Genomic DNA, 27648 nt, shown 5'->3' on the forward strand with positions numbered 1-27648 from the left:
CTCTATGTAAAAACCCTAGACTACATGTCTTGAACTTTTGTTATGTAAAAAGGATTACCTCAGTAAGTTACTATTAGTCAAGTTAACATACTGCTTGTGTGTGAACTCATTCCTGATACAGTAGTAATTTATAAAAAGTACCCAGCATTTATTATGTTCACTATGTGCTAGACACTGTGCTAGTTAACAGAGGGTATTTGTAATTGAGCCACAGAGGTAGGTCCTGCCTTCAAGGAGCTTGCAGTCTAGCTGGAGAGACAGCCTCTGAATGAGTGATTCTGTAAGTGGCAGAGTAATTATAACTGCGACCAGCGCTTTGAAGGAAAAGTAGAGGAACCTTGAGAGCACCTATCAGGGCGGGGTAAGGAGAAGGGAAATCCCTGAGAAGTGGCATCACGAGACTGAACTGAAGGAGGAGTAGGAGGTAGCCGGCTAGCTCGAGGGAGGGTTGCAGAAGTTTGCTCTAAGCCTCAGGAGCAGCACGTGAGGCCACTGTGACATGGGAAGAGTCGTGGTGAGTGTGAGGAGAGGAGGTTCCAGTGGCTGAGCAGCAGAGAGTTGAGTGATGGGAAATGCAGGCAGAGAGGCACTTAGAAGGCGGATCATGGATGCCTTGGGGGCCATATATTAAGGATTTCAAAACTTATCCTTGCTCTCCACTATACCCACACTCAGTACTGTTGGTATCCTCACCTTACAAAGAGGAAATAGACTTTAAAAGGTTTGATCAAATACATAAAAAGTTATTAAGTGAATGAACTGTAATTTTAGCCCAGATTTCTTTTTTTTTAATAGTGTATGTGAGCAAAAAAAAACCCCCTAATTATTACTGAGTGCAAGCTAGTTACAAACTTCTAAGTAATGAGAGCTGATCAGATGAGTCTGTAGAGATTGTTTAAAGTTAATTTAAGAATATATTTTATATTTATGTAAAAACTGTGAATGTGAGAAATCTATTATTAATAAATAACAAGTTGATCAGTAATTTAAATTCCAGCATTGAATGAGGTGTCAAGAAATTATACAAGTACACGGATCACTTGTTTGTGCTTTCCAATGAAAGGTCCTCTGTACTGCATACCACTTAAGTCACTGGCTTACTTATGCAATTTTAGACCATTGGTTTGACAAAAATAAGACATGCACGCAAAAATCCTTATTTGTAACAAAGTCTCAAAATAAGTGACACAAATGATTCAGCAGTTTTAGATACATATGAGAAACAATTACAGCAGTAACAAGGACAAAACACACACAAAAAGATACTGGTGCAAATTGTTGATTTATCCAATATGATTGCTGCTCCTGGTTATCCTATTATTTGCAGGAGGTGGGCATCGGTATGGGATGGTAACAAATATTTTTTAAAAATTAAAAATAGAAAAATATGAAGAGTATACTGTATGTGAGGTAAATGTTATATGATACTTGATATGATCCATGCAGCAAATATAGACACATATGCATACATACATAGACTCATCCACACAAACACACACATCAATAGATTACATATGTACTGGATTGTGATCTACATCTTATTTTTTAGTTTGGGTCCCATTCATAAAAGTTTGAAAATCATTGGTCTAGTGAAAATGACTCGGTCCTTGTGAGCTACGCTGTATCTGTGCACTTCTTGGTGTGAGACCAGCATTCGGGTAAATTTCTGTCCATTATCTTGGATAGCCACTTACTGTTCCATGTGTTAAGGAAATCATGTGCAACAGAACAAACAAACAAAACAACAGACTGTCAATGTACCAAAGTGCACAATGTATCTTGGTTATGGTACTTGAATAGATTCCTTTGAGTTTTCCAATTCACTCCAGGAAGGTTTCAGTCCATTCCAACTTTATGCTGTCACTCGCACACCTTGAGAATAATTACAAAAAGAAAAGAAATTAATGAAGAATTCCAATTGTCATCTTATTAAATCTCCACACTAACATCAAGCTGTGTTAAAATTACACAGATTCTGGGACCAGAAATGCTGGTTTTCTGTAAAGAACTAAATTGAGTCCAAATCTCATTCTTTTAATCCTTGTGCTAAATTTAAGCCTATTTTCAGATATCCAGTATTATTTACAATTGGTATAATGATCCTCGACTTCAAGAAATGAAATAGTTTGAGAACTAGAAGAATATCATAAAAGGTGGCTGATACAGTAATATTCTTGTTTTGGAATGACATCCTTGGTTTGAGGAAAGAAGTATTCTTACCTTTTTTAAAGGTAAGGACGCCGAGCTGAATATTTAGTGACTTTGGCTTAGAAAGTCAATGATCAGCCTGTCACATTCTTATCACACATCTCATGCTAGAAGAGCACATATTTTTTTGTAATCTTTGAAGCATGCAAAATATAAAAATGATTATACTCTTTGACCCAGCAAGTGCTACTTCTGAAAATTTTAAATATCATTCAAGAAGAAGAAAACCAGCAACACACACAGATATTTTACAGTACATTATTTCTAATGTAAAAATCTTTTTAACAACACTAAATATCTAACAGTAGGAAATAGTTCAATAATTTTATGGCAATCATACTACTGTTACTTTATAATTGGAAATTATATTTTAAATTCAACATAGAAAAATATCCCCCCAAATTCATTTTATTAAATTTTTATTTTGCAATTTTTATCCCTCTGATTTGACATCTTTCTTCTCCAGGAAGATGTCAATGTCAGGTCTTATAATTTACTTTTAATGAGCAAAACAGAACTCAACCTTGAATCCTTTAACTGGGAGAGCTATTTAGTTTTATTGTTTCATTATATAATGGACTCTACAAAGCTTATTCAACATTAAATACTAATTTAAAAACAAAAGTAAACATGGCAATTAACCATGTAAGCCATGTAACCATGTAAGAGAGAGATTTAAATTCAATCTTTGTTTCTGTTTCATTATTATTGCTTTATCACAATTATGATTCTATATGTTTAAAATAGAAAATTAGTTTATGAGATGGTATAAGAAGCCTGAGGTATATTCAACTGAAACATTTGAAGGCGTCCAGAATAGCCTGGTTTAACCCTCAGTGAGGTTAAACCAGGCTATGCTAAGGATCCCTCCAGGCTAGATTTGCCAGGGCACTGTGATTGGAAGAACTGGGAAAGGTGATGGGTTACTATAAATAACGCAGTAACTTATTTATAAATAAGTATACAACTGGAAAAAAAAAGAAAAAAAAACGAACATAAATCTTGGAGGTAGGAAAAGCTGATATTCCTTGGATTTTATGTCTCTTATAACATTTCTATTATTTTTTTTTTAACTTTATCCAATATCTCAAATGTAGGCAAGATAGTCTTACGAAGGAATACTTCCTTACAAACCTCTAGGATGTAGGTAAGGAAAGAAGAGGGTGTTATAGAAAAGGAAATGTACTTTCCTGTGGGTTTTCAGCCCCCATCAAAACACGCCAGCTTTTCTTGGGTCTTGGACCAGATGGCAAAAGCTGGCATTCAGTATGCAATCTGCCTGAGTTACATGATCGATGCTCGTTCATTTTTATCAGCAGATACAGCATAAGGCCAAACGTCAGCACGTGACTTGGTCATTAAAGGACAACTGGACCCAAGCCTAGCCATTATTGAGAATGGAAAGGTATAGGTGTTCAACCAGTGTAAGTATCAACACTCTGCAAGTATCCTATCAAGGTCAGCAAGGGAGCGAACAGCTCTCAGAGAAGTGGCTCTGGCTCAGGTGCTATCGTTTACAAAGGCTGAGCCCCTCCCTTCACTCTACATTCTCTGTATCCACTGATGCTGGGGCCTGAGCTTCATGATGGAGCGGGGGCGGGGGGGGGGCATGCCTTTCATCAGAGTAACAGATGGCAGGGGTGAGCAGGCATACCTGGCAAAGATTTTAAGTTCCACTTACAGGAAGAAATTTTAGTATGGTCCTGACATTTCTTTAAATAGGTTCATGCCTACATGAAGGGCTAATTCTGAAACTGGGAGTGTGTTAGGATCAATGAGCTGCCTGGCTGGGCTCAGACCTCTAGTCAGTTAGGAATTTACTGAGGACACAGGAAATCTAATTCTTTCTGAGATGATGACATTTGCACCAGGGGAGTTGCTTCTCACCAAAAGAGCATGTAATATTCTTCACTGCCAAAGTGACTCATGCTGTCTTCTCCTGAGCCAGCTGATGACTGCATTTTGTATGTTAGCCATGAAAAGTGTTAGCTCAAACAGTGCCAGTGAAAGATCTAGATCTATAGTTTTGTTTTCCCAGCACACTTTGTCATCCTTCTTCTGGTTTCTACCTCCTACTCTGCCTTCCCTTTGGGGGATTTCTCCCCTTAAATCAGGATGCCTTTCCTAAGGTACTCAATTACAAGATGAGTACATGATCCATTTCTAGCCAACCAAAGTAAGCCATCTCCCAGGCACAGTGATTGGTTCAGCAAAAGTCATGTGACCCAAGCAGGACCAATCAAAATATTTCCTGGGACTTTTCAGCTGGGATAATATGGAAAATTGATTTTAAAATGTTTATTAAAATAAAGAATTTTAAACATATGCAAAACTAGTGAGAATAACATATAGACCCTTCTGTATCCAATACTCAGCTTTGTTTATCAACTCATAGACAATATTCAGTTCAGTTCAGTAGACAATATTGAAAAAGGATAAAACTGTCTTTTTACTGGGGCTATTGGATTTAGGAGGATGGTGTTGCCAAAATAATTCATGTCTGTTAGCAGAGAGAGACTGACCTCAAAATACACCCAAACAGAAAATGTGAAAGTGAGGCAGAACCATGTGGACCCATTGGTGCTCCTTAACTCAGTTGAGACTGAAGTCATTGCCACTCCTGTACTTTCTTTCTGCTTAACCCAGATTTAGGAGCATTTCTGTCACTTGCAAAATGTATTGTCTGATATGAAAATCTTAAAGAAATACTCAGTAAGTTATTTTTAAAATCTTGTGTTTATTTGGGAAATAAGTATGAAAAATCTTTGAGGAATAAAGGAGAAAAGAGAACTCAATACCTATTAAAACAAGATCATCAGCATTTAATTTCACTCAATTCAAAGAATAATTTCAGTCCTATTGAAATAACAGCCATCTATTTAAAAATTTGAACTAAATAACAGAAACATCATTAAAAGAGATAACAAAGGGTGTTATCTTTGAGTTATCTTCTGTCAGCCTCAAAAGAACTCAGAAAGTAATCAAGTCCCTAGATCCATTAAGAGTCTCTGATTCTGAACTGTCTTTAAAGCAATTAGTGAATGGATATGATCACTCTTACATTAGCATCCTGGTATACCATTCTTGGGGCTTCCCTGGTGGCTCAGTGGTGAAGAACCCACCTGCCTATGCAGGAGACCTAGGTTCAATCCCTGGGTCAGGAAGATCCCCAGGAGAAGGAAATGGCAACCCACTCCAATATTCTTGCTTGGGAAATCCCAAGGACAGAGGGTGGGCTGCAGTCCATGGTCACAAAAGAGTCAGACATGCTTTGGTGACTAAAACCACAACAACACCATTCATGGGTATATAATGAAATATTTTTCCTGGTTGCTCCTTCACAATCCACTTTGACTGGACAATACTAACCCTTTTGTTTTGCTAGTTCTTGTGTTAGATCTTCATATACTTGTGAAAAGAGGTCTTCCTCAGATTTTGTTCCATCTAGATAAACTGAAAGGGGGAAAAAAGAGTAATTCAAATGCTAACAGGCTTATTAATATGGGATGCTTACTCTGGCATTTGGCATCTCTTGAGGACACCATAAGTTTAAAGATCCCAGGAACGTAATTTTAAAAGAAATTAATGGCCATTAAAAAGAAAAATATAAAGCTGGGTACAATAGGTAAGAGATTTGGGTTATTACAGAGAAATTCAAACTAGCTGATGGGAAAATTATAAAAACAAAAAAGACACAGAGTTAAGTGGCGTTGTGCACACATCACTTTAGGAGCACCAAATAGGTGCTTTCTCAAAGCAATCTCTTAAGGGAATAGTTCTCAAACTTCTTTATCAGGATAACCTGTGAAGCGTCTTAAACCATGCTGAGTGTGTGTTTGTGTGTGTCTGTCTGTCTGCTGTTTTGTGTGTGTGTGATTTCTGTCATGTGTGTGCTGAATCTGCATTCTCCAGGCCATGAGATATATATATATATATATATATATTTTTTAATTGCCATAGTCACTTTGGTATAAGAAGTAAGTTATAAGAAAATTCTGTAGGTTAAAGGAAGGAAAAAGCCTTCTAGTCAGAATACTGCAGAGGTAGGGCGAGGTAGGAGAGAACTTTGCCTGTTAAGAAAAAGATGCTCAGTTTGGAAAGGCTAGAATGTGGGGAGGCACAAACAGTATAGAAATGAGATTTTAGAGCAAGGCTCTGCCTTAGCCTTTGGAGACCTTGAGATCCTTCCTGGCTGTTTAGATTTTATCCCAAAGGGCTGGAGACTTTTTGGAAGCATTTAAGCAAGGTAGGAGCATGAGACGGCAGAGGCAGGGGGACAGGCAGTAGTAAGAAGAAGACATCCCTGCAAACAGTGGTCTAGGTTGGAAACAGTGTAACCAAAAATGTCATGAGAGGCCCTGGAGCTGTGGAAGAGAGGTTGGACAGGACTGAAGAAGGGATCATAAGAGCCTCCAGACCATGGGGAGGTCCCGTGTGCTTTCTGTGTTTACCAAAGAGTCCATGAAGTCTCTCAGAGTAGGGGCAACTCCTTTTATTCTGAAAAGATGTGTCCACTCTGGTTGCTCTGCCCCATCCAAAAGCCTTCTGTCTCCAGCCTCCTGCATCTTCTCCATGTTGTACTCTGTATCCCAAGGATCTGTTTTCAGTCCAGCCCCATAGATCCAGGTATTTATATCTAAATCACTGCTTTAAGTCCCTCAGGCATCTCAACTTCATTACTGGCATGCAAAACAGACTTGCATTCCTCCTTGCAAATCTGTGAGTCCTTCACTTTTTTCTGTTCTCTGAAATAACACCTGACAATTCCTGAGCTGTTGTCCTTGACACCTCAACTACCTGCACCCTCTGTATCTATTCTATCATTCAGTTCCTCTGAATACATATGTCCCATATCGCACCCTACACATCTACCCTTCACAAAGCCACAAGGATCCGACTGACACAAAAATTTTATATCTACCATATCCCTGTAATAAACCTCTCTGTAGAGGGCTTCCCACTTTCCTTAGGACAATGACCTTTGGCCTTGTAAGGTCTGTACCCTTCCTGTACCACCACCATCAACCGTTGCTTTGTCTTTCTCTACCACAACCTTCTTGCCAGTGCCCCCTGGTCTTTCCATGCACCATACCCACTGTCTGGGGTGACCTTCTATCCCACCCTCACCTTTGTCCAGTTAAATCTATCATAAAGTGGTTTAAATGTGGCTTCCTCAAGGAAGCCTTCCCTGGTTGCTGAGACTGGGACAGTCCCCCTTAAGCTCAGTGTCACAGTACTCAGCATAGTTAGAAAGGACAACTTGTGCAGCAAGTGGGTTTAACATCTGTTTCCCTGATAGAATGTTGGTTCGTAAGACTGGAGACTAAGTCTGTCTTATTTCCCTTGATAACACCAGGGCAGTGCCTGGTTCAGGGAATGCATTCAATCAGTATTTGTTGAAGTATTTGTTGAATGAATGACCATTTAGAAGTTGCTACACTTTGACAAGGGGCTTCCCTGATGGCTCAGAGGTTAAAGCGTCTGCCTCCAATGAGGGAGACCCAGGTTCGATCCCTGGGTCGGGAAGATCCCCTGGAGAAGGAAATGGTAACCCATTCCAGTATTCTTGCCTGGAGAATCCCATGGATGGAGAAGCCTGGTAGGCTACAGTCCATGGGGTCGCAAAGAGTCGGACACGACTGAGCAATGGAACGGAACACTTTGACAAGAGTTATAGAGAGAAAAACAGAAGCCAGGAGAGCCAATGTGGAAAAGGAGGGTTCTGGCTTAAAATGTCCTTTTATAATCTAATACATGAGAAAAATGCCTTCTAAAATCTTGTGTTCTCTTAGGCAATGACAGTTAAAGGTCTTACTTGAAGGGAAAAAGACACTCACCAATTTCCCATGAGACATTCTCCATTTCTTTTTTGTGCTTTAGGTACATGGGCCACACGTGGCCATCAAAGTACCCTGGGGCGTCTGGAGGCTTGTAGACCCTTGTACTGTCAAAATATGTAGGAAACTTTATGTTGACAGAAACACAAAACTGATTAAGTAAAATAATGGTCAGGGCAAGGGGGAAATCACTCAGAGATTGAGAAGGATTAAGACCATACTTTTTAGACTCAATGCCAGTTACAAAGACAACACACGATAGATTTAGTCCTCTGATCTAAAAATGAACTTTGTAACTCACTGACTACCATTCCTAATTATCTTTCCCCCCCTCAAGTGATTTATAAAAGAATTGACAATATTAATATAAATAATGATAGCAATTATTAGCAATGTTATGTTGTAGTAAGCTTTAAACTAATTAGTGTCCTCAATGGCTGTAGCAGAATACAGGCCAATTAATTTAAAATCATAATCAAAATGAAATTGCTCCATATGAAGATTTAGGAAAGATAAGACAAACAGCTTGTATTAATACAAGAGCCTTTTCTTAGAAAAATAATTTGCATTACTCCATGTGGGTGGCCATTTATGGAAAAAAGTCCTGTTCTTTGTGAAGAGTTGAGGCTTCCCTTGCTTGAAAAATAATATATACACATTGTTCAATAATGCTGTTTCTTTATTTTTCTTAAAGTTTGTCTTTTGAATAGGATTACAATCCACAAAGGCATTTTCAAAACTTACCTCCTCCTCCGCTTACATTCTTCATATGGAATTGTCAGAAAATAGCTTCTATTCCATATAGTGTCAAGAGGCCTAAAATAACAGCATATTTAGTGCATATTTAGTTTTTTCCCCATTCATTCAGAGTCATGAATAGAGTGGGGAATGCTTACTTATAATGGAAGAGAAGGAAACCTTCAATAATTAAGATGGGAATTTCCTCAATGCTTTCCTCATGTGTTGATACCAGAGAGTGTGTTGGGTTTTCCATCCAGCAGGAAATGGCAGACATCATTTCCTCCATGTTAAGTGCTTCGAGCACTTCAAACAAACAGACACAAATATGAAATAAATACATCAAAGGTTTTACGCTGTGGGTTTTTATGATCAGGATATCCAGTGACCTATAAACATATAAAATAACACTATTTTTCCTTCAAAACACCTAATTAACAAACATTTTAGACAAAAAATGTAAACTCTAACATTGATAAGGTGGTATGCTTGATATATTTTTATTCTGGAAAAATTTAAACACATACAAAAGTAGAGTGTAGAGTGCAATGAACTCCCATGTCCCCACTTACCAACTTTAACAATTATAAACTCATCACTTTATTTGTAACTTCTATTCCCCCTTGACTATATAAATGTGCAACATTTTTGGATGACAAAATATTTATAAAATAGTTAGAAAGACAGTGACTCACTGGGGAAATTACCTGCAATATACTTGGCAAAGAATGGGTATCTTTAATATATAAAGAGCTCTTACAGATAAATAAGAGGAGGTAAATCATTAAAATAACTTACAAAGTATACAAATATATAATATTCAAAACTTAAAAATGTGCATACTTTCAGAGCTTACAGTTGTTAATTCTAGAAAAGGACCCTATAACAAAGATTCTCAAAGTGTGGTACTTCCAGCAGCAGCAGCAGCAACTGAGAACTTATCAGAAATGCAAATTCTCACTCCTACTTCAGAACAACTAAACTGAGCCATCTGTGTGTAGAGATATTTTAGTGGAAGGTTTTAAAATTATGAATTAATCCCTTTAATAGATATAGAGCTATTAAGCTTTTCTCTTTGTTCTGATATTTTGTTTTGATTAAATTGCATTTGGTAAGATGGTTAATTTCATTTAAGTTTTCAATTTGCATAAAATTGTTCATAATATCCTCATCTTTTTGATATTTGTGGAATTTGTAGTGATATTGACTTTTTTTGTTTTTCTCTATTTTTTTCTTGATTAGTTTTGATTAACTTTGAGGATCACTCAGATTCATCAATCTGCAGGTTTACATCTTAGGCCAAATTTGAGATGTCTTAGACCATTACTAATATGAATACTTTTCAGCACGATACTGTTTCGCTTCTCCTTCTGAGGCTCTGATGATATAAATGTTAGATCTTTTGTTATTGCCCCACATTTCTGTTAATTTCTTTTCAATCTATTTTCTCTCTGCTGTTCAGATTGAGTATTAATAATTTCTATTGTTTTGTCTTCAAGTTCATTGATTCTTTCCTCTGTCATATTTATACTGCTATTATGCCCATCCAGTGAGTTCTAAAATTTTAGTTATTATATCAGTTTTCAGTTTTAAGATTTCTATTTGGTACTTTTTCACATGTCCTCTTTCTTTATTGAGGCTTCCTAATTTTTCACTTGATTCAAGAATGGTTGCAGTGGTTCACTGAAGCCTTTTTATGGATGCTCTATAAAATCCTTGTCAGAATCCCAGCATCTGTGTCATCGTGATATTGGTATCTGTCTTTCCTCGTTCAAATTGAAAGTTGCCTGGTTCTTAGTATGACAAGTGATTTTCAGTCTCATCCTGGAAATTCTTGGTATTATGTTATAAGGCTCTGGAGCCCATTTAATCTTGTTTTTGCAGGCGGAAAAACAGTGGAAACAGTGTCAGACTTTGTTTTTTTGGGCTCCAAAATCACTGCAGATGCTGATTGCAGCCATGAAATTAAAAGATGCTTGCTCCTTGGAAGGAAAGTTATGACCAACCTTGATAGTATATTAAAAAGCAGAGACATTACTTTGCCAACCAAGGTCTGTCTAGTCAAGGCAATGGTTTTTCCCGTGGTCATGTATGGATGTGAGAGCTGGACTGTGAAGAAAGCTGATCGCCGAAGAATCGATGCTTTTGAACTGTGGTGTTGGAGAAGACTCTTGAGAGTCCCTTGTACTGCAAGGAGATCCAACCAGTCCATTCTAAAGGAGATCAATCCTGGATGTTCATTGGAGGGACTGATGCTAAAGCTGAAACTGCAATACTTTGGCCACCTCATGCGACGAGCTGACTCACTGGAAAAGACTCTGATGCTGGGAAAGGTTGGGGGCGGGAGGAGAAGGGGACGACAGAGAATGAGATGGCTGGATGGCATCACCGACTCTGTGGACATGAGTTTGAGTGTACTCCGGGAGTTGGTGATGGACAGGGAGGCCTGGCGTGCTGTGATTCATGGGGTCGCGGAGAGTCGGACACGACTGAGCGACTGAACTGAACTGAACTGAACTGAACTCTGTTCAGGTGTAGTGTGCAGGTCCAGGTTGGGTGGATGTTCAGCTGTGTGCTGAGCATCACCATACTGAGGTGTGGGGATGGCTGTGCAAGGAGAAAGAGGCAAGCAGTAGCATCCAGGTATTGCTTCATTACAGTTCAGTGAGGACAGAAGTTTAGCTCTCCAGTGGGTCCTGCTGACAGCAGTTGACATAACTTGGTTAGGGAAAGTGCAGTGCCAACTCACACCACCTCACACTGCCTTATTTTTCTTTTCTTTTTTTTTTGCTGCCAGTTAGGTGTGGAAGTTCAGCTTTCTTTTTGACATTACTGATATGATTCCTATGCTAACATGGAAAGCCAATGGACCCTGCTGTGCTGGTGTAACGGTCCAAAAGTCTAGAAATCCACTGTGCCCTGTTAACACCATGAGGGGAGGTTGTTTTTCCTTTTGTTTGGCTACAGTAAAGTGGACATTACCAAAATAATTTTCTCTTCTGTTAGGGCACTGTTTATCTATTCCTTTGACTAAAGACAACAATTTTTGGGGCTCCAAAATCATTGCAGATGGTGACTGCAGTCATGAAATTAAAAGATGCTTGCTCCCTGAAAGAAAAGTTATGACCAAACTAGACAGCATATTAAAAAGCAGAGACATTACTTTGCCAACGAAGGTCTGTCTAGTCAAAGCTATGTTTTTTCCAGTAGTCATGTATGGATGTGAGATTTGGACCATAAAGAAAGCTGAGCACTGAAGAATTGATGTTTTTATACTGTGGAGTTGGAGAAAACTCGTGAGAGTCCCTTGGACTTCAAGGAGATTCAACCAGTCCATCCTAAAGGAGATCAGTCCTGGGTGTTCACTGGAAGGATTGATGCTGAAGCTGAAACTCCAATACCTGGCCACCTGATGCAAACAACTGACTCACTGGAAAAGACCCTGATGTTGAGAAAGATTTAAGGCGGGAGAAGGGGATGACAGAGGATGAGATGGTTGGATGGCATCACCAGCTCAATGGATATGAGTCTAAGTAAGCTCTGGGAGTTGGTGATGGACAGGGAAGTCTGGCATGCTGCAGACCATGGGGTCGCAAAGAGTCAGACATAACTGAGCGACCAAACTGAACTGAACTGAAAGGGAACAGAGTTTTTCGGGGTTTTTAGTTGTACCTATTGATGGTCTGTCTAGTCAAGAATATGGTTTATCCAGTGGTCATGTATAGATGTGAGAGTTGGACTGTGAAGAAAGCTGATCGCCGAAGAATTGATGCTTTAGAACTGTGGTGTTGGAGAAGACTCTTGAGAGTCCCTTGGACTGCAAGGAGATCCAACCAGTCCATTCTAAAGGAGATCAGTCCTGGGTGTTCATTGGAAGGACTGATGCTAAAGCTGAAACTCCAATACTTTGGCCACCTCATGCGACGAGTTGACTCACTGGAAAATACTCTGATGCTGGGAGGGATTGGGGGCAGAAGGAGAAGGGGATGACAAAGAATGAGATGGCTGGATGGCATCACCGACTCGATGGACATGAGTTTGAGTGAACTCCGGGAGTTGGTGATGGACAGGGAGGCCTGGCGTGCTGTGATTCATTGGGTCGCAAAAAGCAGACACGACTGAGCGACTGAACTGACTGACTGACTGATGGTTCCATGTAGTACATTTCTCTACCATCTTTTTCCAGATATATATGACAGGCAAAAAAAAAAAAGTGCCCAGGGAACTCACAGCAATGTCATTCCTCAAGATCCAAGGTCCCTAGTCAATATGCTCTCTTCATCTTTCAGAGTCTTTGTTGTATTCTATCCAGGATTTTTAGTTATAAGAGGGAGGAATAGCAAGTAAAGGGGCCAAGCCACCTTGGGTAGAACAAGAAGTACCAATAGTTTTAATATATTTTCTTTACATTCAGTTAAAAATATTTTCTAATTTACATTGTGATTTGTTCTTTGACCCATGGGATATAATGAAGAGTCTTGCTTCAGATAAAATATGATGATGTCTGGGATCTGCTTCGAAATAATATAGAAGGAGAAAGTGGGTAAGGGTATAGATGAAATAAGTTCATCATTTTAAAAGCAGAATGGTGAATTCATGACAGTTCATTATACTTTTTTTGCCTCCTTTTGTATCTGCTTAAAATTTTCCATAACAAAAAGTGTTTAAAAATCAGAAAAAAACCACTGATTAATTTTCAAACACTTTGGAATTTTCTACTTACTCTTTTGCTATTGATTTCTAATTCAGATCTCTGTAATTAGAATATATCTCTATATTACTTCAATACATTGAAATGAATTAAGACTTGAAAAAATCCAAAGTCTGACAACCTGTTAACATGTTTAGTTGATTTCACTTAATATAGCTACTGATATATTTGATCTAAAGCTATCATTTTACGCCATCTTCTATTTTTCCACCATCCTTTGATATTTTAGTTCTCTATGTTTTACTTCTATTATATTTATCAGCTATATTTTAATGATTCCATCTATTTATAAATGTGATAGCTATATACTTTAAAACTATTCTTTTGGTAGTCATAAAGATTTCAACATTACCTTGACTTACCTTGCTGCTGCTGCTAAGTCACTTCAGTCGTGTCCGACTCTGTGAGACCCCATAGATGGCAGCCCCCCAGGCTCCCCCATCCCTGGGATTCTCCAGGCAAGAACACTGGAGAGGGTTGCCATTTCCTTCTCCAATGCATGAAGGTGAAAAGTGAAAATGAAGTTGCTCAGTTGTGTCCGATTCCTAGCGACCCCATGGACTGCAGCCTACCAGGTTCCTCCGCCCATGGTATTTTCCAGGCAAGAATACTGGAGTGGGGTGCCATTGCCTTCTCCGTGACTTACCTTAAACTTGTACATTTACCTAAAGAGCTAAGAATTCTGCTTAAAATAGATTCCTGGAGGTGGGACATTTGAACACACGGCATGAATATTTTAAGGTCTTTGGGACATATGCTCAACCTCCTTTTCAAAAAAGATTGTGCCAATTAATATCCACCTATAAGTTATTTTAATGCACATATGCCATTATTAATTATTTGTGCTTTAAAAATCTATTCATGAGCTAAGTGGGAAAAAATAAGCTTAATTCTTTAACTACTTTTTTTTTTCTGGAGCTAATTAAACTTTATTAAACAATATTTGGGGGAAAAAAGCAAGTAATAAAAAAATGTTAAATGTCCAAATCACCCATATACAATAGAAACATGAAAATGGTAATACACTGTTCCACCCTAGCCCTCCATTACATGGAACACTGACTGTTGTCTTCAGATGAAGACTGAAGAAACCGCTTTGGACTTCACTCAGGGCAGAAGAGGTTGCTGGACATAACACTGGAATTTTCACTGGCCATGGAAGTAGTATCATCCCTGGGGACAGTTCTGGCCTGGGCTCTCTCATCTCTCAAAGCTTCCTCATACCAGAATAAGAAGGAAGTGGGGTCAGTCCCACTGATCTTGGCAAAAAATTCCAGGACTTTCATCTTGCTGGTTTCAGCATAGGCCCTTGGACCCCATAGGAGTTCATAGCGTGGAGGATCACTGTGAGGCACCTGCCGATACTGTAGATATTGTTCCTCCACCAAATCTTTGGTGATGAGTTTCCTGGGCTCCCCGTAGATGAAATCCTCCTGCCCAGCATACACCCCCATCATATGCAATGCTTTCCAGATTTTCTCCTCAGGGGCACAGTTGACCTCCATGAAGATCATACCCAGGAGTATCAGGAAGCCAGTCTTGGGCATTCCCCCATCATTACTCAGCATCCCATCGTAGGGGAGGTTGAGTGTTTTGACAAGCTCATAGGAGTGTCTCGTAGGGTCCACTTCTTTCACTTCAATGCCAAAGACAACCTCCATACACTCACAGACTTTGCTGAAGATCTCAGGGAAGTTGTCCTTGTGTTCTCTGATGACATTCCTCAGCATTTCTGCTTTTGTGGTGGGTTCCTTTGTTACATATTTGAACACAGGAACTGCACCAGTTCAGCCACCTTGTTTAGCTCATCACCAAGCAAGGACTCAGGATCTGGTGGAGTCTGTGCAGTGCTGGGCTCCTCCTCCCCTTGGCTTCTGGAACTCTCATCAGATTAACTCAGTGGAGTGGCTGAGGTGGCAGTGGGTGAGAAGCAGGCTCCCTGAGAACTCTGGACAGCACTCAGTGCCCCAGTGGCAGGCACATCCTCTGTGGTTCCAGGGATCAAGGGGGTGAGGAAAGAGGAGATGGTGGACTTGGGGCATGAAGTGGCCTCTTCCTTCTGAGCCGTGGGAGCCTGCACACATTCTAGGCCCTGTGCCTCTTTTGGTGCCTGAAGGTCTTCCTCAAGCTTGCAGCACGCACTCTTCTGATGCAGAGACATGATGGCTGGTATTGGAGGTGGCCAGCAGGACAATGGGACCAGGTCTCCTCTTTAAGGGAGCTCTCAGGTGTCATGGGGTCCTGTTCTGATTGGCCTGGGGCCTCATGAGGCACTTGGAAAAGGCAGGCATCTGCAGTTTCTTCAGGATCCTCCCTCTGATGACTGGCAGAGTCTGGGCCTCGTCCCTTTGCTGACCAGGGGTCTCCCAGGATTGACATCAGGGATGGAGCAGGGTACTTCAGGGCCCACATGGTTCTGGGGGCCAGGGGTTGGACTCCTCAGTCCTCACTCATGAGTGTGCTCTTTAACTACTTTTGAGGTTGACTTTTTATTGTACATTCATTAATCAAGTAACCTTATGCTTCTGTGAATAACTTATTCACATTATTGTCTATTTTTGAGATATTAGTGTTTTTCTTATCTGTTTGTAAGAACTCATTTAAATTAGAAATAAATCTTTGTCAATTATTGAAAATATTTTTTCCTTGCTTAACTCTTACTTTGTAATAATCTTTCTCTCTAACCAACAGAAGAGGGGAAGAGGAGAAAAAAATATACTGGCTCAAGACACAAGAGCAGATAGACAGTCAAGGATTTTGCCTCTCTTAAAGCTATCATATTTCTGTAAGAATTGACTACATAACGTTTTCCCTTCCAGGTTATCAAAGTTAAAAATAAGGCTCATAAATCTCATGGTTCTTTAAGAGAGCTAGTTTGCCAAAGTACTCAATGATCTTATTAAAAGTTGATAAGACCATTAAATATGGTTTACTAGCATGATATTCCTTTATAGGTATAAGTAGATGCTTTTCTGATGGACTTTACCCTATTGGCTTCAAAGCAGTGTTAGAGTGGGAAAGGGGGTGCCCTGCCCATCTGAAAAATAATTACTAATCTTTTTTGAGCAGTGACAAGACCCAGTACTTAGGTCACTGGGAAAGTAAGGTCAGGAGACACACAGTCCTAGAGTTTGACCTAGGCAAGATGGGACACAGATGATCGCCTAGGTAGCTGTGTGTCCTATGGAGGGATCAGAACAACACAGAGACCTACCTTGCCCCACCTTCAAAAGAAAAATCTATTGTTCCAATGTTTTCAGTTTTAACCATAAAACAGGGGAAAGGGTTTCATTTATTTAAACAGCTGAACATGTATCAGAAACCCTTACAAAAGCATGCTTAAAGTACAGCATATTTAAACATATTTAAACTTATTCTGAGACTCTCTTCAGAGACAGCAAAGTTATCTGGGTTTGAAAAAGGAATGAACATTAGCACATGATGTTCTGTAAGCTCATCTACTCACCGTCATACTGCAAAAATCCATTTTCATCTGTCTCTATCTCAGACTCTGGCTGGAAAAACAATAAAGGACCCATAAGAACTTCAGTGCAGAAATAATACAGTCATAGAAGGAAGAGGTGACAAGCTTTTGTTTTAGCAAATGCTTTGGTGATTAGGATAAATAAAATCAGATTAGTTCCCGTAAGTGTGCCATCTGGTGGATAAGTAACATTATTGCACTGAGCCTGTCTTCACTACAAAAGCTCAATCACTTAGCAAAGGCTTTTGGATGTAATTCAAGTAACATTGCTATTATAACTGTTTCGATTTAAATAAATTATTTGAGAAGTTTCATAGATACCTTAAAAAAATCATCCTGAGATAGGACACTGCAGTTTGGAAGGTGTTTCTGCAAATTCTTAGCCAGTGTTGTCTTCCCACCATTTGTCACACTGAACCAAAAAAAAAAGCAGAGAATACTGAGAAGGAAGATACATTAAAACAACATAAAACATTTTAAATTGACCTTACAAAAAGGATATTTCACACAATATGTAATAACAAAGAAGAATTATTTCCTTTATAGATACTACTTCGTTTGGCAAAACCATAGGCCCAAGTAGGTCTTATGAAACAGACAGGACGGAGCAGAAAGGTAACTAACTGCTGGGCAAGTGAACTGGGTAATATTAATACTAAGACTTAAGTTACAGCTATTGTATTGGGAGTAAAACAGTTTCCTGTCTATGCTGAAACATTTATGGGGCTCACATGGCCCTCAGAGAAGGTGAGCAGCGCATCTTAGTGCAAGCGTATGAAACTGCCCGCGCTCACTATGATTCTGTCTCAATGTACAGTGAAGAAAGTAGAGGAGTGGCTTATCACAAGCCCAGCTATCAAGACTTCTCATCTCCCGTGGGGTGCCTCCTTTCCCTCCAGTCTCTCTCCACCCGCTGGGCTGGTTGGGAGGTCCATTGTAGCTTACTGCATCCAGTCAGTTACTTGTCTCTTCTGGCTGGACTGTGACATCAAGGAGAATGGGGACCCTGACCACCTTCTCCGCATATGTATCTAGTTTTCTGGTACTCAGAAACGTGCATAGGGGGTGGAAAGCACTTCTCCACTCAGTAACTCAAACAGATATTTTTTAACCTGGGGCTGATGTAACTCTAAACAGTCTATGGACAGATGCGAGGTCTTTGTGAACTTGAAAGAAATTTATATCTTTATTTTCACTAAATTCTAACAGATTTTTGGCATTTCCTTTCATTATAAATATAAATCAGAAACAACACTATTGTTAATAGTACCTGTGACTTTTTCACCAATAGAAAGATAGTTTCATAACATGTTGCACTTGGGGCAGACATCTTGTATTAATACTACTGATACTCATTATTACTTCAAATTTATTGTAGTTTTTAGACTTACCATTGGACAGTGCTATTTAGTGAGTTAACAAAGCATGAATATCACAATGCTACAAATTTGCTTTTATAAATATTTTTATTACTCATTATCACAGTTGGTTTCCTTTGCATTCCTTTTATTTTGTGCACTTAAAACCACTACTGTAAATCAAGACTTCACCATACCATCAAATGTCTATAGTCCAAAAAACTCCTGACTGCACAGGTATTTGTAAGAACTTGTGCTTATTCCCCAGTAGGATGAACTGTAATGTGTTTATAATCTAGAAAGGGGAAAAGGATCTAATATTTTTTCATCAAAATTGTTTACTAGATATAATTCAATTATTACCCAAATACCTTATACCTACAAAGTAAAAGGATCATGATTCACAATTTGTTGTTGTTGTTGTTGTTTAACCTTAGTCCACGCAATTGGGTTGGATATAGGCAACCTCCTTAAAAATGGAAAAATGGGGACTTCCCTGTTAGTCTAGTGCTTAGGGCTCCACGTTTCCAAAGCAGGGGGCCTTGGTTTGATCCCTGGTTGGGGAACTAAAGATCCCACATGCCATGTGCCATGGCCAAAAACAAAGTAAGATGTGAAAAAAAGGAAAAGTGGGAGGGTGGGTTTACCCTATGTATTGAGTAAATGCCATTGTGAGAAATTTTTCCTCTTGTAATAAAAATGTCTGTAATCCATATTGAATGCCCATAGTTAAGTTACTGAACTTTGGTTTAAAATACATAGTAAACAGGGGTAACTTTATTACAGTATGAGCAATCTGGCTCGAAAATGTATTATTTTCTAGACCTACCTCTTTAGTTAAGATCATGTAGCTGAACTAACAGATTCCTTTTCACTGACTTAGCTGGAGCCAATGAGAAATAAGCAGCCCATTTTTTTTTAGACTCAGAAGAGATGGACCAGCTAGAAGGCAGTCCAGGTCAGAGAGATGAGAGGGGCGAAAAAAGAATTCAACCAGTCTGAGCCTAGAACCTATAATTAGTCTGCAACCATCCTGGTGAGCTGACGCCTTAAGACTCAACTCTTCTCCTTCAGCATGCTCATAACCACCATGCACCAGCAGGTCACAGCCTCCTGTGTGTGCTCTTCAACCCCAGGGCCAGACTGTCCAGATGGAGCCGATTCCATCCTGGGATATGGGGAAGGAAATGGGTGACTACTTGGGCCCACTTCCTCCCAAAATAAATAAATAAATAACCCAAATAAATGCACAACTTCTAGTCCATTTTTCTAGCGTGACAAAAACTTCTAGCCCGTTTTTCACGTGACAGGTAACAAGAGAGGTCATTGTATTTGGAACATGGTATCTGGCTAGGGAAATGGCAACCCTCTCCAGTGTTCTTGCCTCCAAAATCCCATGGAGAGAGGAGCCTGGTGGGCTACAGTCAGTGGGGTCACAAGAGTTGGAAATGACTTAGCGACCACCACCACCACCACCACCATCTGGCTAGGGAGGAGTTAAAAAAAGCTGTCTGTAATTACTCCAACAAGTGGAGAATCCCTCCTGCAACATGTAGATATTAAAATTCCCATTGTCCAGCTGAGGAACTAAAGGTTGAAAAGTTGAATGTTCATAAAAACTTGCCCAAGGTTAACAACTGGAGAAGAGATACAAAGTCCAACACTAATACCCAGGCAGTTTACAGTTTTTAACATCAAGGAACTTCAGGAGAATCTGATAAAGGTTATAAAACCTTTCCCTAGAAAAATGAATATCTTCACACAAGCATTAAGTTTCATTAAGGTTCATGGATACCCATTGAATCCTTCACAAACTTTATTATTCCTTGCAGTCTCAAGTGAATAATTAGTTCAGTTCATTTACTCAGTCATGTCCGACTCTTTGTGACCCCATGAACCGCAGCACACCAGGCCTCCCTGTCCATCACCAACTCCCAGAGTTTACCCAAACTCATGTCCATTGAGTCGGTGATGCCATCCAGCCATCTCATCCTCTATTGTCCCCTTCTCCTCCTGCCTTCCATCTTTCCCAAAATCAGGGTCTTTTCAAATGAGTCAGTTCTTCACATCAGGTGGCCAAAATATTGGAGGAAGGAAATCAGTCCTTCCAATGAACACCCAGGACTGATCTCCTTCAGGATGGACTGGTTGGATCTCCTTGCTGTCCAAGGGACTCTCAAGAGTCTTCTCCAACACCACAGTTCAAAAGCATCAATTCTTCAGCGCTCAGCTTTTTTTATAGTCCAACTCTCACATCCATACATGACTACTGGAAAAACCATAGCCTTGACTAGATAGACCTTTGTTGACAAAGTGATGTCTCTGCTTTTTAATATGCTATCTAGGTTGGTCATAACTTTCCTTCCAAGGAGTAAGCGTCTTTAAATTTCACGGCTGCAATCACCATCTACAGTGATTTTGGAGCCCCCTCCCAAATAAAAAATAAAGTCAGCCACGGTTTCCACTGTTTCCCCATCTATTTGCCATGAAGTGATGGGACCGGATGCCATGATTTGAATTTTCTGAATGTTGAGCTTTAAGCCAACTTTTTCGCTCTCTTCTTTCACTTTCATCAAGAGGTTCTTTATCACTTTCTTCATCACTTCTGCCATATGCGTGGTGTCATCTGCATATCTGAGGTTATTGATATTTCTCCCGGCAATCTTGATTCCAGCTTGTGCTTCATCCAGCCCAGCGTTCCTCATGATGTACTCTGCATACAAGTTAAATAAGCAGGGGGACAATATACAGCCTTGACGTACTCCTTTTCCTATTTGGACCCAGTCTGTTGTTTCACGTCCAGTTCTCACTGTTGCTTCCTGACCTGCATACAGGTTTCTCAAGAGGCAGGTCAGGTGGTCTGGTAATTAGTTCACAGGGCAGCAAATTTTAAGTACAAGAGAGATATAGCACAGTGCATTTTGAGGAAGGCAGGCAGGAACTGCAGCTAAGTCTGGCATGGGCTTTGCAGAAGCAGCAGTAAAACAAAATCCTGGTCCGTGCTGAGGAAGAGACAGTGAAGAGAGGCTTTCTTAGGGAGTAATGCACATGACAAGAAAGCAAGACCCAGATTTCCATATGGAGGGTTGGAATACTGAGACGAGGGGAATTTACTCCCACATATGCGGAATGAAGGTTGGATTGGATCCTGTAGTGGACCTGGTAGTGGCCTTCCCAGGTTCCCCCTCCTGCCACCCTATTTCCAAGGTCTAGTTTGGAGTGACTCACTCTCAACTTCAGAGCAGGGCCCCACTGGCCTAAACCAATCAAGGCAGTCCCCTTGCTTTTGCCTTTGACTGTGACTGTGGGTATGTGACACAGCTGTTCGAGTCTAGGAGACCCTTGACCTAGGGGAAGCAAAGAAGCAGCACAAGGTCCCAGGAACTGCTGGTGGTCTCTTGTGACCAAATAATGGAGCCAACTTCAGATGAATTCAAAAGGAGGAAGACACAGAGAGAAATGGAGTCTTTGATGACACCCCTAAGCTCCTTCATTAAATCTTTCCTGTACCCTGCCTGCCCCTGATGCTAATACATTTTATTATTGTGGATGATCCTCGTATATCCAGAAATTGAGACTGCATTTTAAATAACTGGGAAACACTGGATATTGTTCATCAGGTGAGAGAATAATTTAAAAATTTTGTATAAAGATTAAACTGGTAGAGGTATATAGGAAAGATTAAGAGGAGGAGACTGGAATCAGGGAATATAAGGGCTTGAATTGGGATGGTGGCAATGAGCATGGAAAGCAAGGGATGGACAAGAGAAGTCAATGCGGAGAAAAACTGAATTTTGTTCTAATGAGATGGGAGCAAGTCAAGGCAAAGTTCTGGCATTTAATTCACTCAATTTTACTTCTAACTGATGACTCACTATAGTAATGCTATACAATAATACAATGATCTCGCCCAAATTACAAACTTTTAATTTCAGTAGTCTTAACTATTTTATTAACTAGACTACACATAATGTGAAAGTACTCAGAAGAAGGATGAACATAATGCACTAGCAAAACAAATAACGTCCTCTTGTGTTGCTGTAGTCTTATTTGAATGCCCACTTCTGGTTACATGGGTAGGGTGACCATATACCTTAGGACACTTCTAAGAGGGAGAGGGGTAAATGATTAATAATCATGCCACGGCAATAAGGACTACTTCAAGATAAAAAAGTATGGGGAAAAAGCAGGTGAGGTGGTTCCTCATTCCACATGTCCAAAACTGAGCATAACTGGAAAGAAACAATAGATTTTCTAGGTCACACTGGAGGAGCAGCCATGTGGAGAATGATATATCACCCCAAACCAAAGTAGCATCTGATGAGGCCTTGCCGCTGGTGTCAGCTTCAGAAAATAAAGTCAAGCAGGTAAACGTTGTGTACTGACTCTCCTGTTTCTGTTTACAGGAAACTCTCCCAATTCTTGGCATCTACGTAGCCAATACTTAACTGTTTTAAATTCAACAGCGGTTTGCTCTCTTTTCTCTTTGCTTCTCACTGCTTCTCCTTCTCCCACCACATCCACATGGAAACACCCTTTGGACATCCTGAATATCTTGACCAGCTATTAGTAGCAGAATTACTCACCCACTGATTCCAATGACAAATGTTTTCATAATTAGCTTTGAAAATCACGTCTTCCTAAAATTAAAAAAAAAAAAAATCGAAGACATATCATTTAGGTGTTCAAAGAGATAAGAGAGAGAGTCCTAACTTAGGAGGGCCAGCTGAAGGAGATGCTACTGAACTCTGGGTTACCCTTCTTGGATTACCCACATTCCATGGGAGAGCTTCAAACAGTACTAGCTTCTCTCTGCCATACTCTAAGTGCCAACGGGCGGGTAGTACTCAGGGCCCGAGAGCCAAGTCAAGTGAACTACAAGAGCCCCCACGGCCAAGCACACATCCCTGAGGGTCTGTTTTCAAGGGCAGGGAAGAGCTGCAGAGCCATGGCACATATTACAGAGTTTCATGCTCCCCTCAGGCAGATGACTTGTCACCTACATGACTCAATCACCCAAGAATGACCCATTAACCCCAAGGCAAGGAGCTGGCTGAGATGGCCTCTTTCTCCTTCTGAAATGGGGAGAAAGTCACTGCTGGCCAGAGGCTGGAGGGTGCTCCAGGCACTTAAAGGGTGCTCCCTTTAAGGGTGCTATTTCCTCACTCTAGGGCCAGGTTAGAAGAACTTTCAGTAATGGGCTAGCGAGGAAATCTTTGAGGCTTTGTGGGCCAGGAGGCAAAGTCAGGGTTATTATGTAAGAATTTATAAGAGAGAAACCATTTCCACAAAGTTTTTGACAGAAGCCAAAACATAATAATTGAGTACTTTTAAAAATTTTTTTGTAATGCATGTCTACAAATGAGAAGAATGGGATTCCTTTTCTATTGGGATAACATTTCCCTTACTGGATTTCAGAATGAGTGTTTCCTATTACAAAATGTTACAAGTGTTCAGGCAGAGGGCTGGGTTTTAGCTGCAGGCCACTGCTGGCTGACCCCAGGTCTGGGGGTGAAGGGCAGCTTAATGCATGGCCCCCTAAGATTTACCAAAGTACTCCTGTCAACATTCCAAGGACCACTGTCATCTCTTTAAGTGAGAAGATGAAGCCCAGCAGCAGGGAACCTTAGCACAATGGTTCTAGAAGGTTGTCTCTGACTGACGCTGCTCTTTATTCCTGACTGTTCTAGCGGAATGATTAGGAACCTAAGCTGTGCCACCCCAGGTACATGGTGGCTAGTCTTGACTGCCCTCCCAGTTCCTACCCGACCTGTGTCCAGACTCCCTCTGTGGGGACAGCAGGGAGAGAAATATGGTAGAGAGGGCTGGTGTTCCTTGGCTTTTCTTCAGCTTTTCCAGAACACAGTTGGCCCTTGGTGTCTGAGGGCTCCACATTCGCAGATTCAACCAACACTGATTTGAAAGTATTTAGTGGAAAAAAAAATTTAGGAAGTCCCAAAGAGCAAAACTTGAATTTGCTGCACCAGCAACTATTTACGTAGCATTTGCACCTGAATTTACAATTATTTCCACAGCATGTCCATTGTATTAGGGATTACATGTCTAGAAATGATTCAAAGCACGTGAGAGGATGTGCATAAGTTAAATGCAAATACTTTGCCATTTTATATAATGGACTTGGGCATCTGCAGATTGTGGCATTCCTGGGTTGGTGGGTATTGTTTTGGAACCAATCCCTACCACCCTTGATACTGAAGAACAATAGGTATTCCAAATTGAGTGCAACTGGGTGAGGCTCAAATTTCATTTACTAGCCTATGTGAGACAAGAATGTGACTGTGACAGAAATAAAATAATACATCAGGCTGGACATCTGAGTTTTACTAGGAGTGGCATAATATTGAATATATTTATCCCCATCCAAATTGCCAAAGTGTATCAAGGGAACAATTACATATAATGAGTATTGCAAAATAAATTTTTACATTGTAATTTTTCTGCTTTTGAATTATATTTTACCCTATTCTTATTTTCAGTATGTCAGTGCAAGCCTGCCAATTATCCTTTTTTAGGATGGGAAAGGCTGCCCTTTATCCTGAGATGGTAGCTTTCTTACATCTTAACATCTTACATTTTTTAAACATGTCCTTTTTCCTACAAAATTATGTTGGCAGTAGGTAATAGTAGATTCATGTTCTTAATTAGCAAAATAAGAACTAAAAAATTCATAGACTTCATTGTTCCTTGCTTCCAGCTCACCTATTTTTGGATAATTTATCACAGCCTAAATTCTCAAGCCTGGAGAGATAAAATCTTAAGAGATCACATGGTCCACAGTCCTTCATTCTGCACAAGTTGAAACTGGCCCAGGCAATGGAGTGACTTGCTCAAGATCACACATACAGTACATGGAAAACTAGAGGGAATTCCCTGGTGCTCCATGGTTTAGAACTCAGCACTTTCACTGCTGGGGACTGGGGTTGGATCCTGGTTGGAGAACTAAGATCCTGCAAGCCACACAGTACAGCCAAAGAACAAAACAAAACTAAACCAAATGAGTTAACTTCTAATCATCTTTCAAAGCTGTTAAAAAGCACTTTACTACCAGGAGCAGAGAAAAGATGCTGTATGTGCGCTGCCTTAATTGTGAGGCTCTCCTGTATAACAGATGTTATTTTGATTGATTTATTATTGGTGGGGTATTTTCTGTGTCTCATCTGGAAAAATCATAGCTTTGACTAGACAGATCTTTGTTGGCAAAGTAATGTCTCTGCTTTTTAATATGCTGTCTATGTTTGTCATGGCTTTTCTTCCAAGGAGCAAGAGTCTTTTAATTTCATGGCTGCAGTCATTGTCTACACTGATTTTTAGAGCCCAAGAAAATAAAAAAATAAAGTCAGTCACTGTTTCTTTTCCCATGTATTTGCCATGAAGTGATAGGACAGGATGCCTTGATCTTAGTTTTTTAAATACTGAGTTTTAAGTTAGCTTTTTCAGTCTCCTCTTTCACCTCCATCAAGAAGCTCTTTGGCTCCTCTTCATTTTCTGTCATTAAAGGCTGCAGATATTTCCCCTGGTAATCTTCATTCCAGCTTGTGAGTCATCTAACCCAGCATTTCTTATGATGTACTCTGCATATAAGTTACATAAGCAGGGTGGCAATATACAGCCTTAATGGACTCCTTTCCCAATTTTGAACCAGTCTGTTGTTCCATGTCCCGTTCTAACTGTTGCTTCTTGACCTGCATACAGGTTTCTCAGAAGGCATGTAATGTGGTCTGGTATTTCCATCTCTATATTTAAATTATTTCACTACTAAACAGTGTACATTTTGGATACTAAACTGCAAAACAGTCACAGGTGGCGTGTGCAGAATCAGCAGATTATAAGAAAGCTAGTAACTCCCTAGTAGGAGTGGATGATGACAAAACTAAAAAGAGTTTTCAATCAGTTTCAACAGCAGCCTGGTTTTTCTAGAAGAGTGAAATGTTTCAGGACTTCGCACTCAATTTATTTTCTTCAACATTTTGATTATTTTCTATGTGACAGGGAAATCTTTTTCTACTATTTTTTTTTTTTAAACTTTGCTCCCTTTTGGTAAACACCAAGGCTTGCCTGTCCGAATACACAACCTTTGCCCCTTTGTCTTGGAATCACTGTTTCACTTAATTCCTAGTAGACTTCGAAGGTTCATTTTACATAGACTCTCATGCAAAGTTTTTTCTTCTCAATTTTTATTCTCCCCCCACCCCAAATACAAGTGAAATATCATACTGCCTACGCTATTCTAAATTTCCGCCCACTGCGTTTCTTGTCAGTTCCAGGCCCTGCCTCCCAGTGGACATTCAACCTGCTAGGTCTGGGGTGGGCAAACTTGCTCTGCTAAGTTCTAGACCGTAAAAGTTTTGGGTTTTGTGGGCAGCTTCTCAACTCTGCTGTTAGGAAGTGAAAGCGGCCGCAGGCAATACAGAAGCAAATGAGCGTGGCTGTGTTCTAAATAAACTTTATGGACACTGAAATTTGAACTTCATATCATTTCCACGTACCACAAACTCTATTTCTTTTGATTTCTTTTAAACCATCTTAAAAAAAAAATTGTGAAAACCATTCTTAGGCTGTACAGTAACAGGCAACAACGAGGGCCTCCGTTAGTCACTCTCAGCGCTAGAGGAGCAAGACTGCCTCCTCCGGTAGGGATCAAGCCCTCACCCCAACCCAGTGACTTCTACCCAAAACCTGTATGGTCTCCGGAAGACCCACTCCCATTTTAAGGATTATTAGGGGGCGTGGGAGTAGTTTCCCATCAGGACAACACTTTCTCCTGGGCAGGTCACTTATCAGTCCATTTAGGGTGGTAGACATCCTAACAGAGCTTGCAAGACACGGCCAGGCTCAGGCTCCAGCGCAGGAACACTCTGGACACACCTCCAGGCCCCAGCGAGTCTGCGTGGCGGGGAGCGGAGGAGTCTGGCAGGTACTCACCGGGCGCTAGTTCGACTGCTCCCAAGCAAGCGGCCAGGCGTTCGCTAAGCGCGCGCCTGTCACTAACCCCGCAACCCCCGAAGCTCGTTAACCACGAGGCGCACAGCCTCTCTCCCCGCGCCCCTTCCGGGTCAGAGGCTGCCTAGGGCAGAGACGGCCAACCTAGGCTCCGTACCACCTGGAGCGGACGCGGCAGCAGGCTGGGCCGGCGTTGGGCGGGGCGGGCCTGCGGCGTGCGTGGCCCCGCGCCTGCGCGCGCGCGCGCCCCTGAGCTGTCCGGCCCTTTCCCGTGCCGGGCGCGCGCGGCCAGGGCGGCCCCGGCGCGAGCCTGCGGCTTCCCCGTCCGGCTCCGCCTGGTTCTGCCTCCGG

At 40.7% G+C, this 27648-nt stretch overlaps 1 protein-coding gene and 1 pseudogene across 3 annotated transcripts; both read right to left on the reverse strand.

Moving 5' to 3' along the window:
* Nucleotides 1–1263: 1263 nt before the first annotated feature.
* On the reverse strand, nucleotides 1264–27524 carry NMRK1 (nicotinamide riboside kinase 1). Of its 2 annotated transcripts, XM_055426902.2 has the most exons (9): nucleotides 27280–27522; nucleotides 22923–22976; nucleotides 17300–17390; nucleotides 16961–17009; nucleotides 8942–9089; nucleotides 8790–8861; nucleotides 8046–8152; nucleotides 5578–5661; nucleotides 1264–1872 (listed from the first exon to the last, which is right to left on the reverse strand). In XM_055426902.2, exons 2-9 carry the CDS (start codon nucleotides 22949–22951, stop codon nucleotides 1853–1855), a joined length of 600 nt encoding a protein of 199 aa, XP_055282877.1. In that variant the 5' UTR covers nucleotides 22952–22976; nucleotides 27280–27522; the 3' UTR covers nucleotides 1264–1852. The 2 variants fall into 2 exon arrangements, with proteins under 2 accessions (XP_055282877.1, XP_055282878.1); XM_055426903.2 differs by lacking the exon at nucleotides 5578–5661 and having other exon boundaries at nucleotides 27280–27524.
* On the reverse strand, nucleotides 9179–17385 carry LOC129556755 (putative MAGE domain-containing protein MAGEA13P; annotated as a pseudogene). Its single transcript, XR_016037843.1, has 3 exons — nucleotides 17300–17385; nucleotides 16961–17009; nucleotides 9179–15910 (listed from the first exon to the last, which is right to left on the reverse strand). The product of XR_016037843.1 is annotated as a putative MAGE domain-containing protein MAGEA13P (transcript).
* Nucleotides 27525–27648: the final 124 nt, after the last annotated feature.

The sequence above is a fragment of the Moschus berezovskii genome, chromosome 7 (assembly GCF_049115385.1).
Source record: "Moschus berezovskii isolate FMDL1 chromosome 7, NW_MosBer_1.0, whole genome shotgun sequence".
In the NCBI taxonomy this organism is placed as follows: domain Eukaryota; kingdom Metazoa; phylum Chordata; class Mammalia; order Artiodactyla; family Moschidae; genus Moschus; species Moschus berezovskii.

Bases quoted from the DNA above. Each gene is read 5' to 3' on its own strand.
- NMRK1 (XM_055426902.2), bottom strand. From the start codon at position 22,951: ATGAAAACATTTGTCATTGGAATCAGTGG. The intron at 17,391-22,922 runs GTGAGTAATTCT...TTTTTGGTTCAG, and splicing joins TTTGTCATTGGAATCAGTGG to TGTGACAAATGGTGGGAAGA. The intron at 17,010-17,299 runs GTATCTATGAAA...TTGTTTTTCCAG, and splicing joins CTCAGGATGATTTTTTTAAG to CCAGAGTCTGAGATAGAGAC.